At 32.0% G+C, this 16,643-nt stretch overlaps 1 protein-coding gene across 2 annotated transcripts in view; it reads right to left on the reverse strand.

Moving 5' to 3' along the window:
- Window positions 1–16,643, reverse strand: part of LOC139998082 (uncharacterized) — a 130,858-nt gene that overhangs the window by 3,680 nt on the left and 110,535 nt on the right. For both annotated transcript variants that reach the window (XM_072022337.1, XM_072022338.1), the window contains 3 exons: window positions 10,649–10,854; window positions 4,004–4,205; window positions 2,921–3,148 (listed from right to left, as the gene is read on the reverse strand). In XM_072022337.1, coding sequence (XP_071878438.1) covers window positions 2,921–3,148; window positions 4,004–4,205; window positions 10,649–10,854 — 636 coding nt within the window. The remainder of the gene's footprint in view (window positions 1–2,920; window positions 3,149–4,003; window positions 4,206–10,648; window positions 10,855–16,643) is intronic.

Below are 16,643 nucleotides of genomic sequence, written 5' to 3' on the forward strand. Positions count from 1 at the left end.
ATTTATAAATTCTGATTAAGATTAATGAAGTTGTTTGACTTCAAAATTGTGTTCGTATAAGTCAAGTTCCTTAACACATTTGCTACCAGCGTAATATATACAGCGAAGATTAATTTAGATTTAACTTTAACCTACACAACCTAATAAACGAGCATGTAATCGACACGTTTGGTAAAATAAGATAATCTCAGATACGGATTTGTATTAAACTTATACTGTATTGTTAAATATATTATACAAAAGCATAAGGACTAAATGATCTATAGTGAACATTTTGCTCTAAGTCACCATGTTAATGAACACGTAAATGTGTTAATGTGAAATCCTTTGCACTCAAATAACCTGACTTTGTTTGAGTATCTACTGAAAAACGAATACCTAAAATGGTATAAGTATATCATTAGAGTGGACTCGATTTGAGGAGCCATATCAACAAGCATGTAACTAGAGAAAATATTATATTATTTAGCAACTATTGTTCTTTTCATGTTGAAGGATAGTTAAGGTGTGTTCAATTTTACTCAAACGTTGTAAAGTTACTCTTAGTTGAGCAAAATAACAGGTAACTAACATTGGCAAATGATATTTACATACTTGAATACAGGTGACTCGAAGTCGAAAGATTTGATTAATAAGAATCAACGTAGAAACCTAAAAGGATATTTCAAATCAATTTACATCGGTAAACTGATTTAAAGTCGGTTAAATTTAAATCGTTTGAATAAGGTAATTTGACTAATCTGAACAAATTTAACAGCATACTATCTTGCTTTCTATTGCCTCGACAGTGGCAGCATTCTCGACATGAATATGTTACCTATCAGGTAACGATTTTCTACATACACCGATTGTGTGCTCGCATTATGGCAACGAAGTAATTATTCTATAGTTGGCAGCCGAATTGTACTATCCATGTGATAATGAAAAGATAATAGATATCGATTCTTAATTATACACTCTTATGTATTTAATATCACCTTCTTATATTATTTTTATCGTCATCAATTAGGAATTCACATGCGTAGACGTTCTTTCAATATTTAATATACCTGCATTCATAAGTATTGGGATATTTAAAATTTAGTGATAAGAATAAAATATAATATAATATAACAATAATTTCACCAATTTTATCACTTTAGCTACTCTCGTAGTTTGAGCAAATTTTTGATTTCTTTTTTATTTTCCATGCGTACAATACTGTGAAAAGATTTTCGGCCAGATAGATTTTTCAATTTATATTCTAACAGTGATATTTAAACAAGTTTTAACATATTATACGTTGGTGCACTGTTATACATGTATGTATGCACTGGCTCACGAAAATATTTGACCGCTACCTATGATACCTCTTTCAAGTTTCCAGAATATCATTCAAGTTTTTATTGCGTGTTACTTTAATTTCTTTAAGCAAAACAAAATTTAAACAAAGATATAAGTAAAATAAAAAACTACTTGAAATTACTGGTCGAAAACGATCCAGTATACAGATAGAAGGTTAAAATATCGTTTTTAGATTATAAAACGAAGAATCTATCTGATCAAAAACTTTCGTACATCATTCGATGTATATTGGATCGCAGGACATAAAATTCCGATCGATCAATCGATTTTTGGAAAATCTAGATTACCATTATTTACTATTATATCATTCATTATTATATTATTAATTAAGCTAAATTGTCCAAAAGTAGTATTAATACTTTAGGTGTGCGACAATTACTGCTAGCCCAATACATAAGTTGTTAGTTAAGTGAACGATAGGCTTAATTCATTCGTCCATACTCTATCGGCTAGGCACGCTTTTGTCGTAACTCGGCACCATCAACTTCTAATCGAGAGTAACTACCATTTACAACGAAATAAAGAAGGCAGCTCTTCAAGGAAAAGTTAAACAGTTAGACTACGATAGAGTCTCGTTTGATGAAACGATCTTGTCATTTGCATAAGGCAGACTGCATAGACTGGTCCAATAGGTTAACTCGTTAACCGTGGAAGATGATTTGATTTGTCACTGGGATTTCTAGTACCTTGGATATAATCATTTCTGTATTTGTGGATCTTATATTATTTACCATTTCTATTAGAAATAAATTATATCATATTCACAGTTCCAACAACTGAAATCGACTAGAATTAATTTCTCTTCATTGACTTTTAAACAAAGATTTGAGGATTGAGAACAATAAACGTATTGAACGAGTAGGCTTTATTGCGACTTTGATCCTTTAGCTTTCCTTTGGTACCTGTCACTTTTTATTTATACTATGTACCATCCATAACTGTAGTTGCAGTAGATGCTTATTCTAATTAAACTATCATTCGAATACAAATAAACAGATAAAAGAACAAATAAAGAAATAAATAGATTCTTACGAATAGATTGCGGATATTCATGTAAATTCATACTTTATTTTTAGATCGTCGTCAGAACACGCATCCCACTACTCACTGTAATTCTACCCCAATCGTAAGCCTTTCTTACGCACAAATCACTTAAGCCGAATTATGTTAAGCTGCAGTCGTTTTATTCCTTGGGCTCGGTTTGAAGGTTTTCGATGAGAAAACTAAGGGTTCCCTTGGTAAGGTTGCAAATTATTGCAAGTCTCAAACATAACTCAGCACGGAAATCGTCACAGTTGGAACACGTTGATCGTAACGCTGGTTATATGTGGTTTACGTTACTAAATCTTTCAGAATGATCAAAATAAATTCCATGGGCTAACAAATTTTCAACAATGAGAATGATTTCGATAACATTGTTAGAAGAAATTGTCAAATATAATACTATAATTTGCAAGAGTTTAATTTTCTGATGTAGCGTATTTCGCTTTATGGCGTCTGCTAGCCTGAAGTATATAAAATTTGCGTGACAATCAACGGGTCAAGTGAATTCTCAACATGTACCTTTCGAACTTACTCTGTCGTAATCGTAATGTAGTGGTTTCACGCAAACGGCCAACAGTTCCTTGTCCTTCGTCCTAGTCTCGGGCCGATTCTGTACGAGGATACGATTCGTCGGTGCTGCTTTGAGCCTGGCTACAACGCTCACAGTTTCCGGTACTCTATCAGACGTAGGCGAATCTTTCGGTAGCGGGCAAATCACAAAGCAGGCACTGTACTTCAAGTTCCAATTTTCTCTGATCACCTATCAAAACGATCACGATAACCACTTTAGCTTTATCGAAGAGCATGCTGCGTGCTTGCGTCAACGAGCTTTCTCCCGGGAAAACGGAAATTACAAGCAACGAGCAAGTCGAAGTGTGTTGCCTCTAATTTATCCAATATATGGGATGAGTAAAAATTAGTTCGAGACACTAAGAAAAAAAAGGATGAATATTATGCAAAGTAACGTAAAGCGTCAGCTTCTACTTGCGTGCTACGGTATTTTACTTTTATGGAAGTTAATTTCTCTAGCTTTTTTCAATTCTTTTTATTTTTGATTTTTATGATACTTCAGCTGATTCTGATAGATTTAACAAAAAATATTTTGAACAACAGCTCACCGATATCAAACAGAGGATTTACGGATGTAAAAAGAGATTTCAAAAGTGTCATTTTTTAAGCACAAAACGGCAGTGACTTCGTATTTTTTATATAGCACGATATACTTTTCTGATCGTATTCGGACGGATTTAGAGATGTAAAAAATAAGTTACTTTTTGATCAAATAAATTTTATATACAAGTATTACATTTGACGCATTCTTTCAAAAGAAAACGAACGAGCTTGCTGTTTAACTTAATACACGGCGCTCTTTAAACAATATAAAAATTGTTTTTCTTTTACATCAGTAAATTCTTCTCTCGATACCAATAAATTTCCACTGGAAACATTATTTCGTCGAATTATCTGAGCTGGCATAAAAATATCGTGCTGACTGATTTGCGAGTCATGCTATGTATATTTTATTCTATTTGTTTTTTAATAATTGATCTTGTTCCAAAGGCAACGTTATAGACGTTACGGTTTATTTTCCATTTTCTTCATTTGCTTAACGCACCTTCACTTTAGCAGCTACCGTTACGGAAGTTGTTACATTGCCTCCGTTCTTTGGTCGATACCAAAGTCTACACCAAACGCGCTCTGGTCCTCTTGTCTTTGTTGCGCTTATTATGCGAACCATTCCTTGATTTTTACCTGTTGGTGCGCCCGTGCCACCAACCCTGTTATCGAAGTACGCTGAGTATACAAAGAATTTGAATCTGAGAATTGAAAAAAGAAATATCATCCTTTTAGAATCTGATCAACTCGTGCTATATACAATTACACTGGCTCGCGAAAGTATTTGAGCACTATAGTATAACAACAAATTTTTATAATATGTATATTGTATGTGTCGTATAAAACATTTCGAAATCTTATTAGCACTGTAAAAAGAATTTACACGACTGCCATGATTATATCGGTCAAATTTGAAACCAACCTGAAAATGTATATATATATAGAAGTTATTATAAAATATTTACTATAAAAATATATTCAATAAAAAATTGTAATAGCATGAATAGTCAGTCATCTTACGTATATAAGTGTTAAATATAGTTCCACTAAATATTAAGGCTTATTCATATAATAAATAATTGACTATTTAAATACTTTTAAAATTTCCACGAAATTTGCACTAAATCCGTTATAATATTTACACATATTTTCAGATTTGTTTCAAAATTTATCGATAATAATCACGATAGTTGGCTCTCGTTACAATGCTACCGAAAATGTTTCGTACAATACGTATAATATTATCATAAAAAATGTCCACAAGTGTTTGAGTACTCTCGTGAGCCACTGTATGTAACAGTAAATTAATATAATTATGCATAATAATCTATAATCTATCGCACGGAATCGTAAAATGTTGTGGGAGAAATAAGTTTATCATAAGAATTATTATTGTGGAACGTGTAACAGCGAAAGCAATAAAGAAAAGTAAAGAAAATGTGCAAGAGTAACTACTTCTTCTGTCCTAATTTCCTCTTGTTTCCTTTACTTAACAACTTCTTTAAATATAATTTCAAGACTTTTCATGCCAGAACTGAATTTAATTATATAATAATATATAGGATGAATAGGATTTTCTTACGGGAAATTCAGCCACGTATAAAAACGTGACCTAAAAACAATCTCGTCTCGACTATTTAGGCCGTGATTATACAAAAGAGCGTTAAGCGGCACAGCGACAGAGCGACCGAAAATAAATCTATAGGTTTGATCAATTTTCTCTCGCTCAGCCGTCATTTGTTTTATAGCTCTGCCGCTTACCGCTTACCGCTCTTCTGTACAAATACGGCTCTACACGTAGAGAATTTTCGCGAACATTGGAAGTTTCTCGGGGCAATAGTCGAGTCGCGATAGTAATGGAAGGATCAACTGCATCGGTGCGTTGGCCCAAAAGGGTTAACAGCGGGGTACGCTGTGCGGAATTGATCTTAAACATTCTCGAAAGCTCGGAATTAACAACGAAGCTAGCGAAATGAAGGCAATAGAAATGGAGAAACGACTAGTAGAGTTGCAAGAAACAGCAGTAGGGGATATCGCGGAAACAGGAGTGAAGCTGAGTAATTTGGAAAATCAGCTGAGAATTATAGAAGTGACGATGGAAATAAGGGAGAAAAAAAAGAAGTTATGAAAGAAATAGATATGAGGATGGAAAGAAAGAATCTCGAAGAAGAAATAGAAGAGTTTTTAAGAAGCAAACTGGAAGTTAGCGCGGAGGTTGTACGAGCAAGAAAGATAAGAGATGGTAAAGTGATTCATTGAAGCAAAAACAAAAGAGTGGCAAGACAGGGTCAAAATAATGGAAAATGAGAAGAAACTGGGAGATAAGAAAATACGTACATATAGGAAATGATAAAACAAAGATAGAGAGAAACATACAAAGCAAAGCAGTAAAAATAGCAAAATGTCGACAATAAGAAGAAATGGAACGAATGGAATTGGAGAAGAAAAGCTTTCGTTTAGGCCGACTAGGGAGATAAAAATTAAACCACGGATAGAAAAAGATAAAGAAAGGTAAAAAAAGTATAAAAACGTAACAGGATAAATCAAAAGAATAAGAAAAACACGAGAGAGTAAACCTGTAAATATTATCCCGCCAGGTGACTGGATTTGCGAAAAGGATCGAGGATTTCTCGAATTATGTAAATAAATCCGATATGGTAAACCTTTCTGAAACAGGATTCAAAGAAAAAAATTGGGAAGAAGTGGAACATAGGTTAACAGAAGTTTAGGTGACACGGCGGGATGGGGAGCGTGGGCACGCTTCCTGGCGAGCTCGGACCGCTTCGCTGTCCGGTGGGTCTTAGGCGCCGGCAGGTTCGGCACCTCGGTGCCGCCAAATCACCTGGTCGGGGAACCAGGCGGTCTTGCACGGCGGCCCGTCGGGGATGGGGTGACCGCATATCGCGCCTTTAGTTAGATTCGCATAACTCGAGGTGAATTCGGCGCGGAGGGAGCTCGTGATGTCATGCTTATGAGTGGTTCTAGGACTCCTTCCGCCATGCGCCAAGTACGGCCACCGTGGAGGTTTTAGCCGGTACGAATCCGGCACTACCCGGCGCCCTCTACCCGAAGGGCGCGGAGGTGAAGGTTTCCTCCACGAAAAAAAGAAAACAAAAAAAAAAAAAAAAAAGAAAAAAAAGGAAAAAAAAGTGACACGGCGTACAAAAGCAGATAAAACGAAAATAAAAGCGTCAGCAATAGGTGGAACGTTCACAGGAATAAAGCCACAGATCGGAAAAGCGGAAACAAGATAGAACGATCCATCCAACGATGATGGAATTCGCACATAACAGATCTGGCGAAAGAAGACCATTAGAAGATTTAGAAGAGTTAACGGAAGACAGAAATTGATAACTCAATAATTGGAAGCGACTTCGATGCAAGAATAGTAAAAAAAGGAGAACTCTTTTGGAATGGACAAGAAAATACAAAGCCGAGACGGTCCAAGGATGAGACGGATAATAAACAAGGAGAACATTTACTGCGAATGGTAGAAAAAGAAACGAATGGGGTATAATAAATGGAAACAAAGCAGGTGATACAACGAGTGAATGGACATTCAACAGAGAACGCAGCTACTCGATAATAGACTAGGGAATAATAAATATAGCCACGCGAAATAAAGTAGAAAGGATAGAAGTAGGAACAAGAATTGGGTCAGATCATCGGCCGTCAGAAATGGAAATCGCAGCCGATATTACAGAACTAAGGACATGGTAGAAGAGGAGACAGAGATAGAGGTGGACAATTGGAACGAAGAAGGGATACAGATTTACGAAAAAGCACAAAAAGTAAAATTTGAAAATGACGTAGTGCAGGAAGCAATGCCCGGACTCACAGGGAAGATGAAAAAGGCAATCAACAAACAGAAGATTCAGAAGCGCGATAAAACCCAGGAAACAGCATTCAGGTGGGATGAAGAATGCAGGCTTAGTAGAAGAAAGATAAATAAAGCGGTAATGTGGAAACAGGATAAGATAAACGAAGTCAAATACAGAGAAGAGAAACAAAGACGCGGCAAGCTACGTAAAGAAAAGGCAGAAGGGGCAGGAAAACAAGAACAGGACAAAACAATGAAGGTAATGGAAATTAAGGATCAGGAAGAAATACAGACGTATGTATATATACGAAAGAAAAAGAGAGGCGAAACTCCAGGAAAAGTATAGAATTATCAGAATGGAAACATCGTTTCATGGAAATGTTTGGGGCAGAAGATACGTATGACTAAAGAAAATACGAATGGATAAAGAAGAAGAGAGCGGAACTGAAGAGAAGTAGGAAGAAATCGAGAGTGGTTATTAGTAAACCCAAAAAGAAGAAAGCAACAGGAGAAGATGCATTGAAAAGCATGGCCTGCGTGTTCGCAGCAGAGAAAATCAAAGAAAGATTTAAGGAAATTATCAATAAAGGATGGAAAGGAAAAGTATCGTTTGAAGGTTCGAAGAGACTCTTGTCGTTGTGAGAAAAACGTTAAAAATTATGGAGAAATAACATTAATGGACAGCGGATGTCAAATTTACTGTACTCGATATTAGAAAATAGTTTAAGAAAATAAATCGAAGTAGAAATATTGAAATTATTGCCGGATCCACAAGCAGGATTCCGAGAAGATAGAAGCTGCATAGATAACATATTCATACCGAAAACCGCATTAGCAAAAAGAATTAATATAAAAAGAATATGTTTATGTTGTGTATATGTTTATATACTGTATATGTTTTGCAAACTTGAAGGCTGCATTAGATACGGTAAACAGGAAAAAGCTGTGGCAGAACATGAGAGGTAAAAGAATGGATCTAACGTTAGTGAAAAGAATCGAAGAAATCTATAAAGATGCAAAAAATAGAGTACAGGTGGGAAAATTCAAGGACACGAGCGTTCTGGATCAGAAATGGCCTAAGACAATACTACTGCTTAAGCTCGCTATTGTTTGCAATATTTATATCGGAGATAGACGACTACTTGAAAAGAACACAAGAAGAAGAAACTATTGTAGGAAGAAAGAAAATATTCATCCTAGCGTATGCAGACCATCCAGCAGTCATGACGATAACTCAGAAGGAAGTGGAAAATATATTGAAGTATCTAGAGATATTTTTTGATGGAAAGGAACCGGAATTGAACTCGAATAAGTCGACGATCATAATGTTCAGAAAACACGCAGAAATGGATTTAGAAGTATAAAGAAAGCGAAAAAGTAGTAAAAGACGTGTGTAGAAAAACGACAGCAGCAATGGCGCGGATCCGGAGAATCGGAGAAAGAAAATTTGCCGATAATTTCTGTATGAGAATGTTAATGTTTAATGAGATGATCAAAAGTATTGTGATATACGGAGCGGGCATCTGAGGCTATAAGAAAAGAGAAGAGGTGGAAGTAGTGCAGGAAAGATATATCAAATAGATACTAAGATTAAACAGGTGCGCTCCAGGGTATCTAATAAGAGAGGAAAAGCAAATCAGAAAAATATCTATAAAAATGGAAGACAGAGTTGTAGAATATGAAGAAGAAATTAAAAGTAGCTGCGAAAACTCCCCGTTGAAAGAATACAGGAGAGAGATGGGCCAAATCGAAATGAGGCAAGGAAAGAGATGAGTTTCTGAGAGATGTTGGAACGAGCAGATCGAAAGATGAAGTAAGAGGCACCAATACCTTTTTTGTTCTCTTGGATGAATTTCTTAAATGAAGAAATTTTAAACGAAGGGAAGTAAGGCAATCATCTGATGATCATGAATCCGAAATATACTTAATCAAATAGAGAGTATCTGAAAGCGTAAAAATTTTGAAAACATTGAAACTAAACCAATAAGAGCCTGTCACAATCTTACTTTTAATAATATGAGTTCAACAAATGAACTCATTCTGTATATTATTATTACATTCAATCACTAATGAATGAACCTTATTCAGAAAATTATTTTCTTCCTTTTAGTAGATTTTTAAATAAAACCATACCTTTTTAATTTTTTTAATTTAGATATTTTACTTTTTACTTTTAATCTTTAACTGCCATCTGATTATAATATACACTGAAACACATTGGAAGACAAAGATTTTTTCAGATTTTATCTTAGCCACCTGGACAATTATTTCTGATAAAAAAATTTCCAATTTTTTTTAAATTAAGAGAAACGTGAAAGAGAATGTGAAAAAGTGGAAAAATAATAATTACATGTTTTTACATTACGTTATTAAATAAAGGATCAAGTATGGGGTATGGTAATGCCACATATAAAATATTTTGCGAAACATCAATGGATCCTGAAGCGGAATTTCTTGTATTAGACTTTCCATCGAGAAGAGGAACGTTAAAGTTATATTGTTATTCACGGTAACCTTCATTATATGCAAATGAGAGGCCAAAAACGAAAGAAAAATATGAAGACATAATGGATATACTATGTTATATTTCACCGATTCATCACGAATGCCTAAAATTTCCGAAACAGAAAATGTTGTTATTGAAGGAGAAGATTATTAATAATTAATTACGCAATTATTTGATTGCAATATACGTAACATAAGCAAATAAACCTGTTTGCTTTTAACTTGTTTCTTTAATAAAGTTAATTATTTTTTACCATCATCATTTTCATATCATCATTATTTTCATTGAAAAAGTATTAGTCAATTAATAAAAAAGGAAATTGATTTCGTTTATTTGTATTATCGATTATTTGCAAACCGGCAAGCGTACAATTAACATTGTGCTGTAAGAAGTTAATTAACTAATTACGTTCGAAAAAATTAGCCGTAATTTTAGTGCATCGTATGTTCTTTACAAAAATATGAAAGAAACATTTTTTTCTGTTATCAATAATGAATAAAAGTTGATCTTCCCAACAGCTTAAAAAGAATGGATTTCTGAAAGTAAAAAATAACCGAAGTTAATTTTAATAAATTTAAATATCCTAGCTGGTCGCATAAAATAATATTAAATTCCTAAATTGGAGATTAACAGAAATTAATTAAACGTGCACGAACTTGGTTTGAAAAATGATTTAGCCTTAATAATATTTAATAGAAAGCAATATATGTGTAAGCGGCAGATTTTTATAGACTAACAATAAAATGATCGATTGGCTTTAAACGTGAATAATTATCTGCAATAAATATTCAAAAAGCCTTATCAAATCGTGAACACACTTAGTCTTCGTGACTGGCAACCATTCGGCGTGCGTGATCCTCAAACTCTGATCGAGTTGTGGTAGACGAGCTTCCAAGTTGGGCGGTAAGCTCGGTAAACCTCTCGGGTCCGGTTGTATCGCGGTCTTCTGTCCTCCGTCTTCCCCACGCATCAATAATCCGATATGATCGTCGAAGCTGCCCTTCAATCCAATATAATCTTCAGCCTGTGAAAGCCAACAGGACGTTTAATCGCTACTGTGTATGTATCTTGGCCGAGGATGTTATTTCGTAGAAGGGAATTAGAGACGTTTCCAATCTCTATTTTTCGATAAATTATTATTTGACATAATTCTGAGATTGTTTCGTTATGTAATACGTACGTTATTATTGACGGATTTAAGATTTTGCCATGCAAGTATTTCCAATAAAGTGAATATTGATTTTTATTGAAATGAAAACATGTTTATTTTTATTTGCATATCTATTTATTTTCACTATATCATTTTTAATTATGTAATTAGCTATATACAATAAATTCATATATACGCTATAAGTTGATACTGTATAGTTTTCATGTTAATAATATGTTATGATGGTATTTTATGACAGTTTCTTTTTCTTTGATTCGTTAAACTTTTTATTGCTATTGACGCGTCAGTTGCTTTTCATCGATTATTATAATAGCACTGCCTACACAAATATTGAGTTTTTGTTATTATTGAGCATTTATTGCTGCAACATCTCCAAGTTTAAAGGATACTGTGCCACATGATAGTTATCGAATATTGTTACTCGGTAATTTTTGACGACCGATTCGTCTAAATAAAGTTCAATTAAGCTAAAAATAGTTACGTTAGAAAGAAATATGTCGCTTCTCTCTTTCTCTGAAGGGAAAGTCAAATTTTGACAGTGGGTTAAGTGAAACAGTGTTGTGAATACTTCACGTAAAGGACAGATTATATAGATCAACAAAAAAATATATATATATATATATATTAATATAACATCAAAGAAATAATTATACCAACAACGATGAATTGGATTTTAAAGTTTATACTTCCAGTTTATATATTTATTTAATAAACGATATTATGAACTAGATAATATGTTGGGATACAATTAAAACCTCAATTACTTATTTAAAAATGAGTACGATCTATTTACTTAAATGAATAATATTTGTCATTTATACAAATATATTTTCAAAAAATGAATTGTTCATTTCCTAATGGAAATTCTTGTAATTTTATTTGAAAAATATTACATTCTTAAATAAATTGAAATGCAATTATGAAAAGATGAATTAATAAAGCTTTTACACATTGCAGAAACAACCTAATAATATCTTCCAATAAATCATAGCATCTGGGAATTGCCTGTCACAATGTGTATAGGTATAATTGATCACACTATAATTACTCTATTCGCATAATTTCGATACTCGTCGAACATTTGACCCAAAAACGAAATCATAAATATTGATTTACATTATCGGGGAAATATGTTCTAAGCGATATTTGGACGTCGGAGACCTATTCCATGATACAAAGTGTTGGAACAGTTATTGACTGTGACCTTTTTTAGCTTCAGAGTTCCAGATATTGCCTTATGTATGTAAGTCTGCAGGTTTATTAAATCATCATCCATTACGTTGAATGTATGTGATTTAATCATCCGCCAAAGAGTAATAGTGAAAAATAAATCTTGAATATTTTTTATAATTAATTTTATAGAATATTTAAATCTTCTATATTTTTAAAAAATAGTTCATCTCCGTATAGAGACATACATATTTGTGATCTAGGCCACTTATAAAGTCAGTAGTACGATTATTATTGTGAAATAATAATTGTCTTTCGTAATTACCTTAATCGCTAATAATAATCATATCGAATTCCATTTCCACCAAAATAAAACTTTAAAAATTTCTATGTATGGTTTGTAACCAATTAATAGATACAGTATAATCTATAATTTATAGACAAATACAATAATTATCTCTAACATTTATAATATTTATAATGATACTACTAAAAATCAGTAATGTCAAAAGAAATTACCGAGAACTTCTGATTATTAAAAAAAAAAAAAAAAAAAAAAAAGAAAAGGCAGTTGATGTGGCAATGAATTATAAAAATCTTTTGCTTACTATACATATATGTAAAATTACGATATAAAACTAAATATGGCTTGGATACTGTTCTCGTATATCCATAAAGGTTTCTGTGCAATAGATGAAACTTAATATTTTATTTTCACTATATAGTTATCATTATATTAAATGGTAGTATCTTTACATTTTATGTCATTGAGCTATATATTTTTCTTATAAAACTTCTATAATAAAATAAAATAACTCGTAATAACTCGTAAAAAATGTTTCGAACAAAAGTTGCGTGATTTCACAAAACCTCGTTAAATTATTATTAGTTATTTTTAAAAGAATTATATCTCAATTATGTTCAATATAATATCATATTGAAATCCACCTTGTTGATCATACAGTAAATTTCAGCTAATTTCATAAGAATATACTAATCTCAAAAAATTAGTACTATATCAACTACACAGTTATATTAAAAAGAATTATTAACAATAATTTTCATAAAAGTTAGCTTTTAGAATCACCAACATCTAACAATTAACAAAATCTCCAGTTTCAGTGTGATCGATATTAATTTGCTTGGATACAAAATCGTCAACTCTAGCCCTCAGAGTCATCGCTATCGGCTTCCGCAGCTCCATAATTAGTACTATTAGTTCATACGATACTTACATTCTTCAATATCGCGTGTCACCACTCCTAGATCGTCAATATCGATTCCCCACTTCCCTTTTTTCACTGTTTCCCACTATCTTGTTCTGTGCTTCGAGATGATGTATCAAGTGTCCCAAGCGTATTTTATTTATGTGAAAAGTTACGTTATACATCAAAGTTTCCAACTACACATATATTTTATCATGCTACTTCAGATAAGACTGTATACCTTAACTAAAAAGTATAATTCAAGTGACTTCGTATACCCAAAACCTTGATATATAGATTTCATACATACGAGCCTCTTTGAAGCGAAACTGTTCAACTCCATCTACTTTTTATCAATTTCTCAGTTTCATGTACGCGAGTAGAGGATTGATGTTCAATTCTCGAAAACAATTACTTACTTCCATCAGTTAAATTATTACTACAGGATGGCATAAGTAATAACAAATTTAAAAGTAAATTTAACAGATAGTGTTCTTAATCATCACTTTTTCGTCTCTTTCAATTATAGAATTGATCAATGTGGCTTCTAAACAAATTGTGGCAAATTCAATTTAATTTAATCTGTAATTATTACTCGAATTTAAAATTTTTAAGTCGTATCTATAGTACTTCTAAGTATAAAGTATATTTTTGTACACTATATTATAAAAAGAATTAAAAAAATAAAATTTCATATGACAGTATGTACATAACAATATAATCAAAATAAGAATATAATAGGAACGATGATATTGTTTACTAACCCTCGCTTCATTATGAACAGGTGGTTTTAGATCCAAATGTTCAACAAAACGAAAGAGTGCATTTTTAGTGTAACACGTAGTATATTCTAATCCTTCGAAAGAAGAAAAATATGTTAATAATATGATTCAATTTTTATTCACTATTGTGCCTTAGTAGTCTTATAATTTTAATAACATTTGTTACATCACATTCTTCGGGATTTTCTCCTAATTCCACAGCCTCTATTATATTATTCTGACGTAACAGTAAATTTACTGTTAAAAGTGACACTTTGTATGTAATTCAATAAAATAATGGTATAGACATAAAGAAGTCACAGAGAAAATATGAATATACGAATCAGAAATTTTATTTAGATTTATATCGAATGCAAAATTATCCAACTTACCGGCTTACAATCATAGAAAAGTCATTAAAATTTTGTATGTATGTATTGTATCGTTTTAAAGGGAAGATTAAAAATCTTCCAAAACCCTTGTACTTATTATCTACTTATTAACATAAACAAAAAGTATAAATCATAATTCAATTTTATATATTTTAGAATTAATTCCTTACAGGTCAATGATTACCGAACAAATCCTTACTTTTTTTCTCAATTTTTATTATACAAGAAGTACGTATTATATACATACTTCTTTCTTTAAAAATTCCTTTCAAATTGTAGAATCTCTTTTATAATTTTTCGTTATACACTTCTATACTTTATAAAATTAATAAACTTTTCAAAAGGTCCATGCTCCTATATCTACCAAAGACATACCTTCCTGATTTATCCGTAATTTCATATGTTACAGCCTAATTTCAACAAATAAAGAAATCGCAATCCTACACAATTCACTTTTCATCTCCAATAAAATCCAATAGATGATACAATGACATAAAAATGAATATCCAAACATGGAGACGCGTTAATACAATAATTAATAGAATTGGTGTACAAGAGGCATATGCAGGATTTGACACTATCGAGGTTTGAGTAGGAAAATGCGTTTATTTCACGGGCAATTTCAAATGGATTTTTCGAGCGCTATTTTGGTCCGTTGACGTTTGAAAAATTTCATTTCCACGGATTTCACAGGCTTTTTCATGCCTTTCGCCAGATTATACGACACACTCCTGTGTGTCATGTATGCACAGTCGGGATCATCATCTGCGTGTACACACGCTTGTACCAGCTTCTGTGCATTTTTTCATTGCACGATGATCGATCGTTCGACTGGATTGCGGCACACAGTGGCCACGTGAAAAATGGCATCATTTTTCTTCGGTTATGGCTCTCTATTTTTACGCGTTACAACGCGCGTACCGGGTCATAAACATCCCAGGCGAAATGAATTTTTGTTCAAATAATGGCCATCGTAATTTTTGCATAATTCCGTATTTGAATAATATTAACTACCGTTAGCACAATGGCCGTTATAATTATTCAAATGACAATGAGTTTTAAATTTATTCCAAACGTGGAACCATTTCAGCCACTTAATAACTCTATCTTTAAAGAGAGATACATCCTATTTTATGTAAATTTTCTAATAAATTGATTGCATGTAAAAATATAATGTACATAAGGGGATATTTTTAAAATATTTGTTAGGAAATTGTTTCATGAAACTTGGGCATTTAAATATGAATTATGAATTTGACATATTTATATTAAATATCTGCCCTTTAATTGTTTTTAATTTTTTTTTTTTTAGACATATTTGTTTAAAAATCTTTGAATATTTCCTTTTAATGTTTAAATATGTACTAAATTTTTATAAATTGCGAATTTCATTGAACATTCTTCTTTAATGTTGATTGTTTGATAATAAAATGAAAAAATAATACCCTTCTCTCTTCTTCCTTATAATTATTATACTGTATATAATTATTAATACTGTATTATAAAGTATGGCTCTCGAATAATATTATAAATTTATGAAGATAACAGTAAAAAATATATAGCAGATACATCAAGTATAATTGGAGAATTGATAAATTACTAAACCTATTAATAATTTCCTTGTACAAATAAACATGAATACTACAACAATATTATAGTACTATAGTAGCAGCATATAAGCTGGTTAATAATTTTATCAGTATAAATAGCAAATTAATTGAATGTATTAAACTATTATTCGTAACACGTTACAAGCACAATCAATAAGAAATTATATTTCAATTATATTATGAATCGACACACCCTCGATAAATTTAACGATAAGAAATGTAGAAACTTTAAAATCAAACAGGAAACGAAACTACCTCTATTCAAAAAGTAGATTAACTATTAGTTTGTCCGAAATGTTTCTTTCGTTTCATAAGGTGATAATAGGTGAACAACAATTTCTATTTTATATTATTTTATTGAATTAGGTGTGATCCATTTCGTTCTATTTCTATTATTATGTTCTTGCATAATTCAATAAACTAATATAAAACAAAAAAAATTGTGCGTGTATTATTTCCTTATAAAACGAAAGGAACTTTACAGACAACCTAATACTAAATGTA

Source organism: Bombus fervidus, chromosome 2 (genome assembly GCF_041682495.2).
Source record: "Bombus fervidus isolate BK054 chromosome 2, iyBomFerv1, whole genome shotgun sequence".
NCBI lineage: Eukaryota > Metazoa > Arthropoda > Insecta > Hymenoptera > Apidae > Bombus > Bombus fervidus.